This window comes from Podarcis melisellensis, assembly GCF_964234715.1.
Source record: "Podarcis melisellensis genome assembly, chromosome: 1".
Classification (NCBI taxonomy): domain Eukaryota; kingdom Metazoa; phylum Chordata; class Lepidosauria; order Squamata; family Lacertidae; genus Podarcis; species Podarcis melisellensis.
The window spans coordinates 94,771,321-94,793,515 of NC_138528.1; the positions used below are offsets into that span (position 1 = coordinate 94,771,321).

Below are 22,195 nucleotides of genomic sequence, written 5' to 3' on the forward strand. Positions count from 1 at the left end.
ATCGCTTCTCGCCTTCTAGGATTTACCAAAAAATAAAAAATAAATTGAAGTGAGGTCCTGGGCGTCGTTTCTTGGCAATTGAGGACTATTCAGGGCAATCCTATACACGTCCGACAAGAAGCGAGCTCGATGGAGCTCAGTGGGACTCACTCTCTGACTGGTAACGGAAGCTTAGGCTTCACCATGTTTCATGCCAGTGACACAGGACGTAAAAAAATAAATAAAAATAACGCACGTGCCTTATAAACGGGCAGGCTTCTTTTTATCAGGGCTCAGACCACTGTCCCATTTATCTCCATGCCTGCAGTTCTGTGAGGGCTTCACTTTGTTGCTGGAGCACTTTATCTCCCATAAGATTATGTGTCTAAAGCTGTTCCATTACCACTTGCACCCGCCTCTGATGGCTTTTTTCAGCCTCATCTCTCGGAGACCTTTCTTTGCTTTTCATCATTCACCCAATCTTTTCTCAGAGAGAGAGAGAGAATGAGAGCTAGAGAGAAATCGCTAGAGAGGTTTGAATTAAGCTTAAATTACTTCTTAGTTGCCATGTAGAAAATTCATTTGACTGATTTTGCATCCTATCTGCACATACATTAGCAGAGAAGCATACCAGGCAAGCTTGGTTTGAGAAGGGAAATGGCTGGAGAATCATTATACAGCTGTGTATTTTGTTGCAGTTGGTCCTCTTGTCTATAAATATTGCTTCTTTATATTTACATATAAAGGTAGTTTTAACTATCAATTTCCAGGTGGATTTTAAATGCCTGCTTCAAATCAACCCTTACCACTGTTAGAACATCTGTTGATATGTATGTAATATCATTGTTTGGATAACCATATATGATATGACTTTTATTCAGAAATAAACTTCAAAGGAAATTTCATAAAAATCAGAAACAACCAAACTCTACCCCAACATTATTTAAAACAACATGAAATGTAACATTGCACGAAAGTATTAACCAAGTAACACCGATAGTACAACATAGTGGGTGGAAATCAACAGGCTTATGCTACAAACATAGTAAACGGGTTAGGAAGTATTGTAAATATAGCTAGCTTACAGGCTGCTGTACAAAAGTTGTTATAAATATTCCACATCTAAAAAAAATACGCTCCACCTTTGAAATAGACTTCTCCCTTACATATAAAGAGTCTTTGTAGGAAACCCCCACCCCCCATAATTTGTTTGCTGGCACCAATCTTTTTCTTGATTAAAAAAATTTAAATTGTTGAATACAAATCTAAATCAATTGCATTATAGTCCACGATTCCTGAATTAACAGAATTAATATGAAATCATATCAAAGTTAAATCAACACAACATGTATTCATGGTATAAGGCTACAGATTATAGGGAAGGCGGGTATCTCTTGGATTTCACCAAATGGCATTAAGCGAAATATGCAAGTTCATAGAGAATCTTTTCAAAATTGCACAAATATATGCATAAAAAAAACATATGTTGTACAATGTGGTTCAAGGTGATTCATTGTAGACCATTTGGCAAGTTCAATTTTGCGATAAAGCAGTGTTTCTACATACAGTTTTAAGACTAGAACGTTCATAAATCTTTATTTTACAAAAAAATTACTAACTTTGTTAATATTAACATCAGTGTTTAAAGTTAGTAGCCTGCTATTTCAGGAGCATGGCACCAATTTGTATTTATTGCTGTCATGTTTTTCTACAAATATAATTTTATTTCTCTTCCCCAGAACATTTTTTACAACTTCTGTACAATAATTCATAAAAGTGCAAAATTAAGACTATTTCTTTTTAGTAACAACTGTGTTGTACTGTCAAACTTTCAGTCCTTTTGTTATAATGCAGATTTTTCTTCGTTATTGCTCTATATGAATATATCTGGATATATCCTATCATGAGTCTTAGCAACTTACTTTGAATATTTTCAACAGCTCTTATTTATTTAGTTCTTCTGTTCATTAAGTGCTCCACTCCGTGGCCACCCATGTCGAGTGTCCTCTTTATACATCATTTGAGCCTTGGCTTGCACAGGACGAGAAGCTATCATATAAAGAATCACTCAAGGACTCCAAGTGGTCTATATCATGCCTATCAGAACTATTTAGAGAAACTTCTTCATTCTTCCCATTTTCTTCTTCTTGCCCTTCAACCTTGCTCTCCTTTTCCAATAAAATGCTTCTGCTGCTGTTAAATTTATTGAGAGACTCCAGGGAAATTTTAGATAACCCCCTTTCAGAATCTTCTTTTGCTTCTTCAGGTTGCTTCAATTTCTGTAACAATTTAAGAGGAGAGGAAGTCAGAATTAGAAACACACTCTTCTCCAAAAACAAAAATAGTTATCAAAATTGTAAATAGTCAATTACTGCCTGTCCAAAGTTCACAGCAGAAAAGAAATAAGATAGTTAAATGCTTTGGGGCTTAATCCTCTATAATAATTAAATCCAAGAATAAAGTTCATTTTGGGATAAATCATAGCTTTAATGATTCTGCTGAGACAAATAGTACTCAATTTGCAAAACAGTTAAGTGCCATTTACATTTTAAGCAGCTGATTTTGGAATCTGTATGTGTAAAATATCTCCAGCATCTCCAGAGTAATTTACATTTCCCATCCTTTTTCAGGAATCATTATTTAAGGACAACTCGCTACTTGTCAAAGTAGCTGCCGCTATTATTTCATTTGGACTCCAGTGAGGGCACTCCTATTCTGAGACCCAGTAAAAGTGCAAATATTAGGTGAAAGCAGAAGACAAGACAGGCATGGTTAAGTTCTATTAAAATCAGTGGAACTTTTGAATACAGAAAAATGTTCATGTCTCACTTATTTCAATAAATCCAAAGTGCACCTAACTTGTCAGGGTCACACCAGAAAGAATAGTGAAAGCAAAGGTGTGCCCCCCCCACATCATTTCCTAGGCCCTCCCTGCCTCCTCCATCCAACACTCTATCAGCTTCAAAGCAGGTGTAGTTTTCTCCTTGGTTTGGGGGCATGTTGGTGAACTCCCAAAGCCCCTAAACTGCCCCAGGTATACCCACTTTCTGCCTCTATCAGACATCAGTGAGGCAAGAACCAGGAACAGTTCTGTAGCAGCAGGAGGGGGCCCTACAACACTGGGTCTCCCTTTCCATCCTTGGAGGATACTGTCCAAAACACCCAATGGCCACTGGAGTGCCTTCCCAGGGACTACAAGGCTGCAGGTAATGTCTGCAGTGTTATATATACATGTACCTGATCTCACTGGAACATGTTTTTGTTTTCAGATTTTGTTGTCAGTAGTGTAAATCAGATATAAAAACTATGCATTACAGTGGTACCTCGGGTTAAGTACTTTTCAGTTTCATTGTTCTGCAAGGGACAATGACAATAAAGATATCATAATCATAATTCGTTCCGGAGGTCCATTCTTAACCTGAAACTGTTCTTAACCTGAAGCACCACTTTAGCTAATGGGGCCTCCCACTGCTGCCGTGTGATTTGTTCTCATCCTGAAGCAAAGTTCTTAACCCGAGGTACTATTTCTGGGTTAGCGGAGTCTGTAACCTGAAGCGTATGTAACCCGAGGTACCACTGTACTTTGAGAGAGAAATGCTGGAGTACAAAATATTTAAACGTGTATGGAATGGTGTGGCCTATACCTAACCGGTGTCAGAGGAAAAGAAGCAACTTCTGCTATTCAATTAATCTATAGATTAATATACCACCTGTTTTAACAGGTTGAGTATTTGGAACCTTAGTAAGGAACCTGGAATCTGAGGGAAAGTATCCCAATGTGTATTGTATATATATTTACTAAAATAAATCTGTATAATGCAGACATTAATTAAATTTACTAGGAAAGAACTTCACATTTTGCATGTGTATTGATTTTCATGAACTAAAAAACCTTTCCAACAGAAATGAAAGCAACAGGAGAGGAAATTACACTGAGCTGGTCCAATCCCCTCAGGCCAGAATCAATCAGATATTGGCTATGTCTACTTGGAGAAGTGTTGTAATCTGACAAAACTACATAAAATGAAGCACTGGACAATGTATCAGCATATTATATTTTTTTTTAAAAAAAACAAAACTGGATTGTACAATACCAATTTTATCTCTGCTTGAAGAACACTTTTAATCAGCTGTTTTAGGGAGAAGTTCAATATAGAAATGACCTGGTTTTCACACACAGCTGGTGTTTTTTAAAAAAACAAACAAAAAAACCCCATCTCTTCTCAATAATATCACTAAAGAAATGCATGAAAATACTGAATGCATTAGGGGCTTTACCAATATCTAAAGTTTTTGCAGTATCCATTGTTAAATGAGGTGTGCTAAAGTCACAATCATTCTTCATTTTCAGTATTAGTATTAGTTCCAAGCAGAAATAAATGGATCAATAAACTATTGGCAGTCCAAGAACAAACATTTTTACTTTATATCTAGTTGGCAAGTGAAGTGGCTGATTTAGTGGTCATTCAGAAATATCAAGAATATAATACAGACTACCAAAGGAAAAAGAGATATTGCAACGTAAGAGCAACATAAGATGAGGATGTTTGACTCTGAAGAACTTAGGGTTCTGTTTAGGTCCATGTTATGTGTGCCCGTTTTTGCAAAAAAAATTTAAGCCACAATGCTATTTTTTACAGTTGAAGCCCAACCCATAACCAGCTAGGCCTAGTTAATTTGATTTTTAAAAAATGCTTTAAGCCCAAGTACAAATTGTGCAAGTCATTTTCAAAAAGCATAAGCAGCCAGGGTGATGGGTCTGTGTTCGCTGCTACTGAATTACACTACCATTTCCACAATCAGACTATAACATCTGCACTATCTTATTCCATTACAAGAGTGAGATAAGCCAGCTGAAACGTAAGCCTTACATTTATTGATTCAATAAACCTAGTAATTCATGGAAAAAACCACTAAAGTCACTGGGTCTCCAAGTGGCAGCCATGCCCCAGCAAAGACATATGCTCATGCATGAGCTGAATAAACTGTGTGTAAGGGAGTATGCTCATGTATTCATGAGAAATATGTATTTTTGTGGAAGAAAATGGAGCACTTCTGCATATGTAATGCTTTGGATCATGTCAAATGTAGGAATAGGTATTCTAGTTCTATTAGTATTCTATTGGTCTGAATCCTAAGGGCCCAATGCATGTGTTGAAAGCAGTTCTGCACACTTGCAGGGTATGGGGTTGTCCATCTCCCCTCTGACTGCATCCCTCCTCCCCATGCCATATGAAGCCAGCTACAGACATGGCCTGTCAGGAATGCTAATTTTGGGGTTGGTCAGTGCAGGGATGTAGCTGGAGAGCGGGAAAATACACAGCCCTTTGGAGCCACAGAGAGAGAGAGAGAGAGAGAGAGAGAGAGAGAGAGAGAGAGAGAGAGAGAGAGAGAGAGAGGGAGAGGGAGAGACTAGTTTGATTTTTGCATCTCAGTCATATAGGCCACTGGGTTATTGTCAGCTTGATGCTACAAAACCACTTTCAGTGTCAAACACAAAACACCAAAATTCAGTATTCCCAAAATGGCCTGCAAAGCAGACAAACTACTGTGGCCCTATTGTGTCCTGCCTTCCACACCTTGTTAGCATGGACAATATACTAACAGGGTATTGGCAATTTTGTGTTGTGGAACCACTAGAGCTGCTCCAAAATCCCTTTTCCTGAAATGGAACTAATGTTGTTCCTGGCACTGCCACAAGAGCCTTTGTTGTACAACGAGGTTTGTGTTTTGGAACTTAAGCATTATCATATGGGCTTCGTTGCAAAATGCTAAACCATGGTGCGGGGGGGGGGGGACATTCCATAATTTTTCATTCATTTTCAGCTACACAGCTCTGTTTTGAATACATTTAACACAGCCAAGTAAAAGAAAATCTCAAGAAAAATATTGTAATTATTAATAATTCATACAAGGGTGTTTAGTGGTACAGAAATCTGTGTTGCAGTCCTTTTTCTCATGAAGATCCTTGTGTGGTATGTCACTATGAGTCCCATTCTGCAGGATATGGGGAAAAGGTTTCTCAAGGCCACCTAATTACACCACTGCTGAGTTTTGAATGCAATCCAGACTTCCCAAATTAGTATATAACACTTCATTTACATGGTATCCTTCTGTACCATCTGGCTGGATTAGGTCTTGGAGGCAAGGTATTATAGTGGATGCAGTCCATTCTGAAGTGACACCTCCAAAAGGTGGTGCTGATGGGCTCATGAGCCATACTGCAGCCATCAATCTCTGGATTCCCTAAACTGTTTGACACCTGCAAACATCGCAGGTGTCACCACTATGTGGGTGTTAATACAATACCATTCTTTTCCACCTGTTCTTCCTAGAGAAACTGTTGAAACCCTGAATGGGTATCTGGAGGGAAGTTTTGGGATGGATGACCTCAAGCAAGCTGGAACTAAATTCAGATAAAATGAATTATCTGTGTGAGAAAATATGCAGATCTGGATGGCGGTATCCAGCTGGTTCTGGATAAGGTTGCATTCTCCCAAAAGACAAAATTCTCATTTTTGGAGGTTCTACTGGACTTGGCACTGTCAAATGATGCCCAGGTGGCTTCAATGGCTAGAAATGCTTTTTAGCAGTTTAGACTGATTTGCCAACTGCAATCGTATCTAGAGAAAGCAGACCTTGTCACAGTTGTGCAAGCCTTCAGATCATACTATTGTAATGCACTCTATATGACACAAATGGCTGAATTGTTTGTGTGGGCCTGGTGATCAGAGCAATTGACATATATTTTCTATCAGGTGCACCAGTTACCAGTTTGCTTCAGGACAAAATTTAAAGTGCTGCTGGCTACTTTTAAAGCCTTGGATGGGTTGGGATCAAATTATCTGAAGGACTACCTGCACTTGTACAAACCAGGTCCTAAGATCGGTTTCTGGTGTTCTTCTCAAGAGATATTAGGTTAGCAGGAACTAGAGACTGTCTTTTCAGTGGGGACCCCATATTTATGACACTCCTATCCATATGTACATGGTTCTTACAGTTTTAAACCAGCCCTGAAAACTAACAGTGAAAAACATCTTCTGTGCTTGATGCAATATAGTACTTTGTTGTATACGCCCAACCCCATAGAAGCAGGGGTCTTCATCTCAAAGAACTTGACACAAGGCAGTGCTATATTTAATACTTTACATATATAGAGATACATGGAAGGTTTTCCAAAACAGTAGGAACTGCTTGAGTGGGATGCCAGATTCCTTCTATCAGAATTTAAGGATATAGCTGTAAAAGGAGCTAAGGATTTCACCTCTAACCTTGTGGGTAGAACTGATAGACTGATCTAGACAAAGATAAACTTATGCTGATCGGACAAAAGAAATTGCAGCTTCCTTCTATTTATCACTTTCAGTGGTAGTATTACAGTTTAGTTAGTAATTTAATAGGATGACATCAATTAATAAAATATACTAGATAAAGGTGGGCGAAAACATTAAGGTCAAATTCTATGATCAAGGAGCCAAATTAAACCAAAATGTCGAGCAATAAACAGTATTCAGTAGTGAAACTAGGCAAGGGATTTAAAATTTAATCCAAAGTCTACCAAAGTCAACAGGAGTCTTCCTGCTAAGTGTAATGCGTTTTGGATTAGGTCATATTGTCATCAAAACTGGGTCTAGCTTTTAAAGGTAATAGCTGTCTGGCTTTGGTGGTGAAATGAGTTCTTTTTGTACTTGTACTTGACAATACAATAAATAAATTTAATTCCTGTGCTTTAGCACCAAGATTAGTGATCTGAGGGGCACTTGACATACTGCATTGATAGTTGTACACCTAAAGGCTTTTAAGTGTGAAGAGGATAAACATGTGTATCATTAAGGTACAATAGTCAAAGAACTGTGGTTGCAGTTTGAATAAACATGTGGTGGCAAACTCAGGCTGTATTAACACGTGGGTTTTGTTGCATTAGCCACCACATGGAAACAGTCAGGTTAATGCTGTCCAAATCCAACATAGCAGCATGTGAATGTTATATTGCAGCATGTGTGGGAAAACGTTAGTCTTCCATATGTTGCTTGACTAGAACTCCCATCATCCACTGCCCATGCTTGCTGGGGCTGATGGAAGTTTCAGAAACATCTGGAAGGTTAGAGGAAGGATTTCTGCTTGTGCAATGGAATCCTCCCAGGTGCCCTCTAAAACTGTTTATCCTCTGGAGCAGATTTGGGAAGGGCGCAGTGTACACACATGGAGTAGCAGAGAGGGGAAGTCCATGTGCGTAAGCAAAAATCTATTCACTACCATGATCTCCAGATGTTGCTGGACTCCAGATGCCATCTGTTCCAGTGAGGATGATCAGTGGTCAGAAACAATGGAAGATACAGCCCAACAACACCTGGGACATTAGCCATCCATGGCAACAGTAACAGTAACAATTAATTATTTATATACCACCCATCTGACTGGGTTGCCCCAGACACTCTGGGCAGCTTCCAACAATTATGAAACCACCATGTGTGAAAGGTTCTTTAACTGATCATCAATGGTGGAAGAAAATCTGGTTTTTCTTTTGTTTAATTAACAGTATTTTATTGTACTACAGTAAGGTAATGGCTGTGCTGGAATGGAAGATGTTTGGTAGTGTGCTATTGCTCTTTGAACAAATACTCATGTAAGCTATTTAAAATAAGCCTTTTTTTAATTTCTGGATTTTATTTATTTTTACTGAAGAGAAAAATTTCAATTACCATTTAAAGTCAGGCTATGAAAAAATGCTCACGATGAATTTGGTAGACCAATGAATATGAAGACACTCACCTCTCCCCCCACCCTCAGCATGGCCCTTAGTTTAATCTTCAAAACTTTATTTGCAGAATAGATTAACACCTGCATCCTGCTGTCTCTGGGATAAGAAGTTATGTAATATAATACTTAATGCACATGGGCAAATCATTACAAAAGTGTGTGCAATTAATTGTAAGCCTAAAAATAAACTCAATTATATCTTAGCTTCCTTCTGAAATAAATGTGTCTGAACAAAACTTATGAATATGAACTGTTCTTCTCTCATGTTAATGGAATAAAGTAAGGATTGCCAAATGGATGGCAAGAAACCATCACATCTGCTCAATTCAGTCCCTATTTTGATTACTTTCTATTCCAACTTTTTATCAGGTTTGGGTTTTTTTTTTTGTTATCAGTTAGCGAAATGACCAAGATGTAGTGTGGTTGATATAAATTTGGCTATTACTACCATGATTATTTTAAAAATATTATTATTATTATTATTATTATTATTATTATTATTATTATTATTATTATTACCTCTTATACTTTTGGAACATGTAAATCTTTCCACTAATACCAAAGTCATATACAGATTTGGGACTACCCTAAATAAAAATTGCAGAAATGCTTCCAAAGATTTTAAAAAACAGCTTTGGCATAACATGTAAAAGAAAGAAAACAAAGGAACTGACATTATAAGCATCCAGTTACACAATGGAGAGATAGATGGTGCAGATTTACCCACCACTACAGTGCTTCTAAATCCACTACTGATTTCAGCCACTAGGAAGCTCAAAACCTCTGCTCATGTTTAAATCATTATTTTACTAATGCACTTTTAGTGTGAATCAGTACCTTTTCTTGCTGATAAGGGCCATTCTGCAGGATATCAGATATATATTGTATCCTGGGGAATTGGATGGCTCAGGGATTTGGTAATAGTATATGAAGCCTTTAACCTCTAGGTCACTGGTTCAGATAAAATCTGGCCTACACAAGTGACTGAAAATCATTGCTATCAGAAGCTTGCCTGATGAACCCTGACTAACTCCTCCAGATACTTAGTTTACCTGCCAAGTATTCACATCATCATCACAAAGGAAAGCGGAGAACAAGCAAAAAAACACAAGAGAACAAAGTACTACCACTACTTCTTAGCTGATTTTCGATGCGATTTCCTGATGATTCACAATTATGTTTGCACATATATACATGTCTGCACACACACACACACATATGCTGCTTCATTAAAGATTTAATTAAAACATGCTGCATCATTAAAGATTTAATTAAAACTTAATCACCAAAGTAATGATTACATATTGTTTTGGGTATACTGGATTCCAGAAACAAACAAAAAAGCTTAACATGCTACATGTTGTAAGTACAAATAAATAATAAAATGCAGCACACACTGCTCTTTACCTGTCAATCCACTATGGCCATTCTTCTACATCAATGAAGATGTATTTATGTTGACTTGTTATACACCCTCAATTGCTAGGAATTGGGTATATTATACTGTACTATTAAACAGACGCACAAATGGCAAAATCTGTTCCGGATACCTGAGTGAGCTCAGCCTCACGTTTATGGAGGTGACAGAGATGGGAACATTGAAGAATGGGAGGTGAACAGATCTCCCATCGTAAATAAGAGTTGTTTTGCTACAAGCCATGTCCATGTGCCTAAGAGCTATCTGGGTGGGGAAATGGGCAAAGCAGCCCATGCAGACTGAAGGATCATGCTCCAAAAATATAAAGATGAAAATGTGAAGAACTACAACAGGTGTCACACCCAATCTAAAGCTTAGACTTGGCCACAAAGAGAAGGCAGCCAATATCTAAAATTCTTTAATGCAACTCTGGCTCAGGAACATTTAAATTTAAGGTTCTTCAATGCTTCCAATAACAACTCAGGTTCAGGTATGGGAGTTCATAACTGAGCCATCCAGCATAGATGTCCTTCTCCATATCCATTGCCATTTGATCCTGCTGTCATGGATTAATTTAGAAGCCATCTGTGATAAGTCTGAAAGATTGTGACAGGCGAGTGGAGAGAGAATTGTCTGTAAGGCATGCCCAGCAACAGAGTGGGAGCAGTAAAAAGGGTGCAGGGAAGGAAGATAGGTATGGTGTGTATTTTTCTGTTTTTATATTGCAAGCTGCCAAATTGCAATGAGAATTAAATATAGATCAACAAAATCAATACTTAATTGCATAACTCAAGGTCTTTCATTTCACACCTAATCCCTGATCAGAAGTAGCAAGTATGCTGATTAAAAAGTAAAATAAAAATGTTGCTATGAAGTGGAATAGTTTTCAAGCTTTTTGCATGTTTAAATCTGCAAGTTACTCTGCCTTTGCTTATCCAAGGTCATATTGATCCAATAATCTATACTATTTATCATGTTAAATTTCACATTTAATCAGAGCTAGATGTCTTAGAAATCACTGAAGGTACTTTATATTTATGATATAAAGTAACTAATGGACCATTGAGTAAAATACATAAAAACATCATAGTGCACGCTATTAACATTCTGTGGCTCCCCCCTTTTTTTAATTCAAATTTTCTATTGTTAACAAGTTCCTTGGAAACAGTGGAGCTGAATCATACAATAATACAAATCAGAGTTCTTACTCCACTAATGTAACTGGTGGTAAATTAGTCAGTCCATTATGCATAAACTTGAAAGTTTGTGCGAACCCAAGGACTTTGTTTTATAAAAAGGTTTATTTAGTTTTCAAGCTGGAATCAGCAGTTTTCTATCTGCTGAAAACCAAATATACATCCAAAGGAACAGTATTTTGTGTGTGCAATCTGCTGCCAAAAATCACCTGAAAAGAATGAGATACCCATACTGCTTCCTGTGATTGCCATCATTATAGCACATTCCTAGGTATGTCTATTCAGAAAGAATATGGTTAAACTGGGCTTATCCCAGATAAGTGAGCACAGGGTTGCAGCCTGAGGCTGTGTACACACTCCTGTTTACTCTGCATCCTGTGTACTCTCACTGCTGGCTTGGGAACTGGTGTACATATAACATGAGCCACAATGCATACCTAGCCTGTAATTTCTAATGAAATGCTGCATTTTGATGTGTTTTTCCCCTAGCCAGCTACTATCCAAATTGAGAAAAAGTACAACCTTGCTGTATTTTAACCTGGTAACACAGCCTTAGCTGATCTTCAGTGCACTGCTTCCAGATTTTTATTTCTTCTTTCATATGAAAGCTATTACTTTACAAAGGAGGGGAAGAGAAACATTCCAACAATTTATTTTTCCTGCATCTTATTATGCCCCCTCCTTTCCATTATCAGAGCCACTTTCTGCATTGCCACCACAAACCCTGTCAAAATAAGCATTTTGTTAATTTCATTGGATGGTTCCTTTTTGCCAGAGCTAAAATGGGTTCTTCAAGTCCAGAAGTCATAGGCTTTCCAAAAATTAGGAAAAATGGATATAGCTGGGCATGCAGTCAGTGACAGAGCTGTTGCAGGCCGTACCCCAACATATGCATTCCCAACCTGTGCAAATTTATTTATAAGTTGGAACAGAGCTTACATAAAACTGGAAATGTCTCTCTCCCTAAAATGGGGTCAAATGGTCAAACAATGCAAGGAATAGCATGTGTGTATCTGTGGTCACAGTGCTATTTAGAGCACAAATGAATACAGAATACCCTAAAATGAATATAATCCCATCACTGATATGGATGTGGACCAGTCCCAACCACCACCAGCTGCTAATGAATAAACATGACCAGCAGTGCCCCTCTGCCATTTACATGGTCCAAACAGGTCAGTCTGCACAAGAGGATACAACTTAGATGGGGTTTGTTTGTTTTTTTAAAAAGGAGAGCACTCAAAGCACTGAGGGAGCATTTTGACCTCTAGAACATCCAGAAACAGGCTTTAAGCTCACTGAGGCTCCAACAAATAAGTTTCAAAGGGAGATTCAACTGTGAAGCTCTCTCACTGAACTTCATTAGCAAATTTGACATGGTGGGATTTGGTTTGAGCTGATCCTAGATATTCCTAGCTTACCACGGAAGTAAAGAGTGTGGCTATATGTTATGTGCAGTTCTTTTTATTATTAAAAAAAAACCCCAGCTGCTGAAGCATCAGTTAGAAGTGGAAAACCAATGCAGGGGAGAGGAGCTTATTAAATATTTCTGCTCTGGCTGTTTTTCTGTTGCAAAACATCCTTCTCAGCTGCTTTTACCCCCCACTAGGTAACAGATGGTAGCTAACAAATGCAGAAGGGGACTGTTGGCTATACCTGTTCATCATCCGAAGTTTCTATTTGGGAATGGATCATATCCATGTTGCAGATTTGAACTAGTAATTCTGTATTCACCTGTCTCTGCCTAGATGCCATTCATTTCCTCCTTTCTTTTCACTTGGTAACAAAAACTTTCCTCTTCTCTTTATATTCATATTACAGTATATACCTGCCTACTTTGGTGTATCTGATAAGTGATCTCTGGACCATGAAGCTTTTGTGCCACAGCTTTTTAGTCGTTAAGGAGCTACCAAACGTTGTTGTGCTGCAATAAACTAACATGGTCAACACTTCTAGTAATAAAAATATTTATACAGTATAGCGCTTCAGCAATTAGCTGTTGAACAGTAATTATACTGGGTATCCAAGATTGCAGCTCTGCTGTTGCACTGTACCTGCATCATCATCATTATTATTTATCATCATTATACTTACCGTATACACTGCCCTATACCCAGAGGTCTCAGGGCGGTTCACAATAAGACCACAACATATAAACATATAAAATTAAACCAAAAGCAGTAACCCAATAAACCTGCATGCAACAGAACTTCCCCTTCCTCTCCTGTCCCCAGCGCCAGCCCCTTCTCTGGACATTTCGGAGACGGTCTGGAGCACATTTTGAGAACTCATGGAAGGAGAGGAAAGAAAAGTTCCATTGTACCAGAGGAAGGAAGCGCATGGAATTTTGGTTACAACCCACCAAAAGGAATAAACCTTGGCTTACACTCTTTAAAATATGCATGTATGTAAATGTACAAATTCAACATTATTTTTAGGGAGGGGAATAATTTTAAATCTAAACATTCCATTCCAGGTGGAAGAAGTGTGCATGAACCAGAACCATGTGCCAATAAATACCGGGACGTGGAAGAACAGTGAGGAATGAAAGAAAAGTTAAAGGTATCTTGAGTGCAAGTCTGGACACAATCAAGAGTCCCCGTCCCCCCGTCACCCGCCCAGAAAAGATTCTGAGAGCAAGCAAGGGAAGAGAGGAAGGTGAAATTGAACTACATTTGTTTACAGACAAGTTTGGATGGAATCCTTTGCCAGTTTATACTTTCCTCCTAATTCTTCAGAAGTTTTGTTCCAGTGAAAACTTCCATACTGGCCCCCAAATTTCACTTTAGGCAAAATTTGATGCCAACTCTCAATAATAGTTTTTCAACAGAGTGGAGCAGAGTCCCCAGATCTCATTTAGCCAAATGAAAGAAAGTGTATGTGGATAAGTAAAGCTCCACAGTGAAAATAGTTGTAAAATCACCTCCTGGAAACTACAAAGGTGAATGCTGTAACTGCATGACCTCTGTTATATTACAGCTAAGCTAAAAATGTAACGTTTGAACCTTTCCCCCCTTTAAAGCGTAACCTTAAATAATAAGTAAAGCCTTTCTCTCCCTCATATATTGTGAGAAGCTTTCATCTATTTTCTAGACTGGCAGTAAAATAATTTTTTGAAATAATGAATCATTTTTCTCTTTCCTGCTTGAACAGAAATCCCATGATTATTTTGCTGAAGCAGACAATGACCTTCTCAAAGGAACCCCATCACATTCTCAGGATAAATAATGAGAGGCCCTCTCTTTTCTGCCTCATGGAAAAATTGCATTGATATGAAGTGCTTGTGAAATTATCGATCTGTTCATCATTTTTATAAGAAAACAATATACACTTAGCAGAAAGTAATCTACATAGGCATTATGCTTAACCAAAGTATGAGAGGAGAACAACTTTCTGTATTTGATATTTTAGCTACAGAAAGGATTTGGGAAGGGGATATATCAAAATGATTTTTTTTTGTAAGTAAGTAAATTGTATGGGAGGAAAGAACAATACATTAGCATGAGCTGTGTGAATGGATCCCACCTGTTGGCCTGAACAAAATGGTTATTGATGAGCAAATAGCTAGCTGTGAAAGGGAGAACCAAAATTGTCCATGCTTTGTATCTCTGAATAACACAAAAGGAAGAAAGTATTGAATGAACAAGCCTCACATATTTAAATACAAAATTGCTATAATAGGGTCAGACAACTGATAACGTTTTGGGGGGAGGGGGAAAGCTCACCTAAGGTAACTAACTGGTAAGCAAATATTTTATTTGTTTTATTGGGTTGTTTTTATTTTGATTATGTATTTTGTGGTTTTATATTTTCATTTTATTCTGTGAACCGCCCTGAGACCTCCAGGTATAGGGCAGTATATATATTCAATAAATAATAATAAAAAATAACATGATCAGAATTATGTTTAATCCACATTTAAGATTCACCATAACAAAAATATAAGTTTGTACAACTAATACAAAATTAAGCTTCACATTCTTTTGTGTGCAATACTGCACCACAATTAGGCTGCTAAAACTATTGGCTTTGATAGGATATAAGAAAATAGCACTGTAGCAAGCAATTGGCTACCAGGAAGAAGGTGCGGGGGAGGGTTAAGGAATCTGTGGGACAGAGGGGCTACACAGTTACCTGAAAGTAAGACCCACTGAACACAGTGGCAATGCTTCTAAGTAAACATGAACCTAACTGAGCTGTTAAAAGTGCTTAGTCCTTTGCTGGATAGTGTCCTATGCTACAGTGTTTGAAAAACAGCCCTTGTGGCTAGTAGCCCTATCATCCATTAATTCATCTGATTTTCTTTTAAAGGGAATGGTTGGTGGCTATTGCTATACCAGGTGGTCCCAAATCCACGTTTTAACTATTGTTGTAAGCCACCTCAATCTCCAGGAGGCATGGGATTCCAGGGGTTCCAGGCGCTTACTCAGGGTTCGTGTTTCCCCTGGCATGCGGGACAGCGGAGACTGTGGTGCCTTTATTATATATACAGTTTATTTACACATATTCTGTGACTACTATGAAGGAGTTCACAGCATTCACAAACCAAGAGGGTCTTGCTTCTCCCATAGCCACAGCTTTGGATTCTTGCAGGACACCCCCCCCCCCAGCCTGGCTTCCCAGCCTGCTTCTTTAGGGTTGCCATATGTCCAGAATTTCCCATACATAGCCTGCAATTGGCTGTTGTAAGTAGTGTCTGGGGCAGAACGCCAGCCGTGTTGTTTTCGGTGATTTTCCTTAAAATAGCTCAACAATTTTTCTGTCTGGATTTTCACTTTTTGAAATATGGCAACCGTAGCTTCCTCCTTCCAGCTTCTAAGCTTACACAACCAACTCCCCACTTTGTCTTTGTAACTACCATCAAGTTGAGGGGCACAGAGCCTATTCCTTGATACCTTAATGGCCTTAATACCTGAATATCTGCAATATCTCAAGGACAACCTCTCTCCATATGAACCTATCTGAACACTCTGACTACCATCTGAACACCATTTGCTGCCACATCTACTAAGTTAAAGAGCAGTAGGACTCTCACTCTATAGTCACTCCAGACACATGGAGTGAGACACTCTACCCATTTGCGATTGCCAGAAACTGGTATTCAGAGGTACATTGCCTCCAACGATGAAGGTAGAACGTAGTATCATGGATTCTGTTCTAACTGAGCAAGGCAATTTATTTCATCAACCACAAGGACCCTCCATCCCGCTCCATATACATTTAATTTTTTGGGCTAGCAACCATCTCTTCCGGGAAATGAATTAAGATTCTCAACCTATGAATAGGACTAGGGCAGGTGGAGGAGGGGCAGGTTGAGGTGTGGGAAGGGCAGGCAGCAAATGTGGAAACATTCATTTTTCAAGGGACAGTTTTCACAAGTGATCAGCGGCCTGAGCCACCTGTTGAGAAACTACTATTTCTGTTGTGAAAAACAAGCCACACATTTTAATGCATGAAAGGAAATGCCTTTCCTAATGCTCAGTTCAAGTGCAGCTTGTCTACTGGGAGATGAACATAAGGAAGGAGAGAAGGAATTTCCTGTAGAATACCACAAAGCTTATTCTCAAGAGGTGCTTCATCTAAATGGTGGGAAAACATTTGCCCACTCTTACCGTCTATTCCTTCTGTCTATTCCTCTGCATATTCCTTCTAAAGTAAATGGAAAAATGTTGCATTCCCCATCTTCACTACTAGATTACTCCCCAGGCATCAAAATAAGGAGTACATAAACTATTGGTGTGTACTCTACTAGAACTATATCTATCCCTCCATGTAATAGCTCAGTCTTTGGAAACTTTTCCTTTTCCATCAGTTGGCCCCAGGGAACTCTAAATCTGCATTTGAAAGTTAAAGTTTCAACAGTCATTTGGGGAATTGGTACAAGGATTACATTTCAGGAAATCAAACAAAACAAAATAAATAAAATAAAATAAATCCTTCCAGTAGCACCTTAGAGACCAACTAAGTTAGTTATTGGTATGAGCTTTCGTGTACATGCACACGTCTTCAGCATGCACACGAAAGCTCATACCAATAACTAACTTAGTTGGTCTCTAAGGTACTACTGGAAGGATTTTATTATTTATTTATTTATTTATTTATTTATTATTTTGTTTCGACTACGGCAGACCAACATGGCTAGCTACCTGTAACTATTTCAGGAAATACTACATATACAGAAGAAACAGATTCCCCTCTCCCAAGCAGATGCACCTGTGCAAAATGAGGTTCATTTCCAAACACCCTGTGTGCAGAAATAGTACTGGTTTACCCCGCTCCCATTTTCAAACAGAAAATGCAAATGTAAAATACAGTGGTACCTCGGGTTACAGAAGCTTCAGGTTACAGACTCTGCTAACCCAGAAATAGTACCTTGGGTCAAGAACTTTGCTTCAGAATGAGAACAGAAATCGTGTAGCGGCAGAGGGAGGCCCCATTAGCTAAAGTGGCACCTCAGGTTAAGAACAGTTTCAGATTAAGAATGGACCTCCAGAACAAATTAAGTTCTTAACCCGAGGTACCACTGTACAATGCGATACCTGCCTTGAGCACTGAGACATCTCAATGGAAGCTGATATATATGTATGTTCAGGAAGCCACCATGAACCCCACCTATTTTCAAGGGGCAGCAAGTATATCCTTCTTGAAGACTGAGAAAGAAAATGAAACTTGGCGTACAAGATTGGAACACAAACTCTTGAACTATTGCGGCACCAAAAAGGTTAGGAGTCAGAGAAGCCTCTAAAACATTCTACATTTCTTAGTTAACATACTATAAGAGAGAGTGGTCCCATACTCTCTGTCTCTCCTGTATAATCGGAGCCTCCAAGGTGGTAGAAAGTATTTGCAGGAATAAGCCAAGAGTTGTGAAAGCTTGTAGACTAAGCAACTGTCACTCCTAGGAATCCAGCCTAAATTATCATGTCTAAGATAGATAAGGGACATGGGTGGCGCTGTGGGTAAAACCTCAGCGCCTAGGACTTGCCGATCACATGGTCGGCGGTTCGATTCCCCGCGGCGGGGTGCGCTCCCGTTGTTTGGTCCCAGCGCCTGCCAACCTAGCAGTTCGAAAGCACCCCCGGGTGCAAGTAGATAAATAGGGACCGCTTACCAGCGGGAAGGTAAATGGCGTTCCGTGTGCTGCACTGGGTCGCCAGATGCAGCTTGTCATGCTGGCCACGTGACCCAGAAGTGTCTGCGGACAGCACTGGCTCCCGGCCTATAGAGTGAGATGAGCGCACAACCCTAGAGTCTGACAAGACTGGCCCGTACAGGCAGGGGTACCTTTACCTTTACCTTTTAAGATAGATAACAAGGCAATTCATAGCTGAGAACACAAGCAAGAAGAAGTTAGGAAATTCAGCTAGGGGGACTCACACAAAATACGTGGTTGCAAGCAGAAAATATATATGTGGTGCAATCACACTGAGGGTGGAGCAAGATACAGTTATGGACCTTGGAGTCTAAAATTTCAGCAGCACCCTGCGCGATGCCAAAATCTGGTGCCCCTCGCCTCTTGCCTTCCATTCTACATCATAGTTGTGGCGCCCCCTATAGTGCCCCTGAGGCTCCATGCCGAATGCGACTGAACTGGTGGTGTTCCCTTAAATCTGCCTCTGCAAGTAGAGTTACTTGGGTCCAGAGGTCCCACAGACTACAAGAAAGCAAAACTCTGGCTCCAGCTCCCCCAGTGGAAGATACTTCCTTTTCAGCAGCACTTGAGCATTTTTGGAGCAGATGGTGCACACTTTCTCAATCTTCTACTATTCACAACTATTCATGTGTAATACAGCGAAACCTCTGGTAACGAACATAATTCGTTCCGGAAGTCCGTTCTTAAGCTGAAAGTGTTCTTATCCTGAGGTGCACTTTTGCTAATGGGGCCAGCCTCCAGCGCGCACTTTCCACTTGCATCCTGGGGCAACGTTCACAACCAGGAGCAGCTACTTCCAGGTTAGTGGAGCTTGTAACCTGAAGCATTTGTAACCAGAAGCATTCATAACCAGAGGTACCACTGTAGACATATGCTGGCTCCAGGATTCTTGCTCTCTGCTCAGACAAGGAAAAGTTCATTATTTTCTATTTTTTACCTTTCATAGCGCTTACAGCAGGAGCTTCATTTAAAGGGGTTAATGTCTTTTACCCACCCTGGCATTAATATGCCAAAGGAGCCTCTGCAGGCTGCCTAGTAGGTCTGCATGGTGGCTTAAAATAACAATGAGCTGGCTTGCAGTGGGTGAGTGCTGCCATTTGTATATTTCTCTCTGGGGTGTGCTCTGATCTTTACAATCAACTAGATAAAAAGCGGAGGGAGGGACTGAAGTCTAATTGCTGATGATGGCTGAGCAACACTTCTTCCAGAATACAAGGAACAGTGTTCAGTCAGTATTTGGCTCTCTGATCAAATTTTGAAAGACTGAAAAGGCAAATGGCTCAGCCTCTATTAAAATCTACACCTGCCTAAGCCATCAGCTGTCAAATCCTGCATACTTAGTGCAAAATGCCAAAAACCCTGAAAGCAAGTTGGAAATTTCACTTTTGTATACAGTCTTTGCAGAATTCAAATGATACATGCCTACATCTGGAGCAGCAGATTTTTGCTGATATCATCTGCAAAAATATATTTCTAGTACACACCTGTTCACCATGTTTTGCCCTGATCAGTACTCCACTTCTGGGCCACCACAAGCTATACAGACAATTCCCCTCTACACTCTTTTCTGCTTTCTGCAGGATTTTAAATGGATTTTCATTTTGTTATGTTAATTTCAGCATGTGTGTCATCTACAAGAATTCACTGATCTTTAAAAAGGATAATAAATCATTTTTTAAATGAGTTAGAATGCACTCACCTATTTTTCCAGGCCTTACGGACTTATTTTCTGCTTTTTTATATTTGCTCTGGGGTGAGTGTTAATTGGGTTGTTTATCTGGTTGTGCACATATCTGTCTTGGGGGGGGGGGATGGGGACTTTATTGTTCTCCCTCTGTGTACCACTCTTAGAACACAGAAATTAGATAGGTGCCCATGCATCAACTGTGGCCAGGCTCAGTGCCCCAGTTGTATCTGTTTCTGGTATTCTCACTTGCATTTATCACATCTTAACCTGATGACTCTTTGCGGGAACTGCCCTTTAAAATAACTCAGAGGCTTCAGTTGGTGGAGAATGCTGCTGCCATAATCTTAACTGGGGGCAAGGTGCTGGGATCATGTGACTCCCTTGCTTTATCAGCTACAGGCTCTTGCTTATAAAGCCCTTAACAGTATGGATCCAAGCTACTTGAAGGGCCATCTTCTCTTATGTGACTCTACCTGTTCTTTAAGATCAGCTGTTGAACCCCTCTCACAAGTGCCACTGCATAGAAAAGTACAGTTACTATTATACAGAGACTATGTCATCCGCACTTCTGGCTGTGTTCTATGATACAGAATTGGGGACATGACAGTACCTAATACAAATGTACTTCTACTGATAAATGTTCAGCTCCAGCAGACTGTTCTTGGATTTTACTCAGTGCACAGTAGGTAAAATTCATATACGGAGTACCCCATCCTCAAACAGTTCTCTCATTCATTTCATCAATGGAAAGCCATGGCTAAGTACATCCCTTTGTACAGGGGGATTAGCTTTCACAATTGAAACGAATGGGTACCCTGCATGCATTTTTAAAAAAGAAAACAAGGAAGAAGTGTATCTATGAGCATATGGGTGAGTGAATCAGGGCAGAAGTGTGAAACTGGAATAATTGCTATGGTAGAAAACCGCTTGCATCCCTTTAAAAAAAATAAAAAATAAAAATCCAGCTTATCTAGTTATGTCAATGAAGAATTCATGGTACTGTAAAAGAAAACTAAATGGCATGAAGGATGTTTCATTTTATGTGGTTTGAATTTGATTAGTGATTAGTCTTGGCAGTTGAAACCACACGGGAACAGTAATCAAGGTTTCTCTACTGCAGCTCTGTAACAACCAGAAAACATTCTCTTGGCTCTTATCCCACACTATGATAGGCTATTAACCTAAAATCTAATTAATCTATGAATGAATTATGGCTCCAGAAATATAGTGCATTATAATCAATTTTAAGTGAGTTCCTAACAGAAGATAAGATGAAGAAAAAGCTGTAAAATTACCAGAGGTTGATACATTCTGTTTACTATGACTGATGATTTTTAGGGGGATAATTTTACAATCCATCAAACTTTTGTCAGCTCAAACATCACGCTGCCAAACATATGCAGTAAATTAATTTTTAAATTTACATATTTATTAAAAATCTTATTGAAAACAGCAAGAAGTAAGCTGTGTTTGAATAATAAAAGAACTTGTTATTCTGCTGGATACAAAAAAAACCCCCCTGTTCTATTAAAAAAGCTTTTATAGTCAGGCAATAATCATATAAATTGCTATCTGAATTAACTAAGTAAACAATTTATTAAGTTGCCCACTAAAATTACATTAATAATTAAGAGACTGATAGAAAAACAGTCAACCCAAGAAAATTGGTAAATAAGGATAAAATTTGCAGCATGCCTGTTCCCCCCACCCACCCAACTAGCCAATTTTATCTAAAGTTACAAACGGAAGGTTAAGAGCCACTGTTACCCTAAACAATATAAATAGGGAAAGGCAATATAAATAGGAAGTATCTGAGTCTTGGAAACATAAATTGGGCTAGTTTGGATTATATCTTCTTCCCTGATCTGGCCGAATGTGTGGAGGTGAAGTGAGTACACAAAGCTTCTCTGGGGCACATTATGTGCATGCCACTCCCACTTTGTCTGGCTCCCTTTCTGCAGAGGTACGAACAAAATTTCTGACTGCTCCCTATGCATATACAA

At 39.1% G+C, this 22,195-nt stretch overlaps 1 protein-coding gene across 11 annotated transcripts in view; it reads right to left on the reverse strand.

Annotated features, from left to right (window-relative positions):
* Positions 1–839: 839 nt before the first annotated feature.
* Positions 840–22,195, reverse strand: part of NCKAP5 (NCK associated protein 5) — a 617,165-nt gene continuing 595,809 nt past the window's right edge. For 10 of the 11 annotated variants that reach the window (XM_081921458.1, XM_081921453.1, XM_081921455.1 and 7 more), the window contains one exon: positions 840–2,258. In XM_081921458.1, coding sequence (XP_081777584.1) covers positions 1,989–2,258 — 270 coding nt within the window. In that variant the 3' untranslated portion in view covers positions 840–1,988. The remainder of the gene's footprint in view (positions 2,259–22,195) is intronic. The other variant, XM_081921452.1, reaches the window with a different exon arrangement.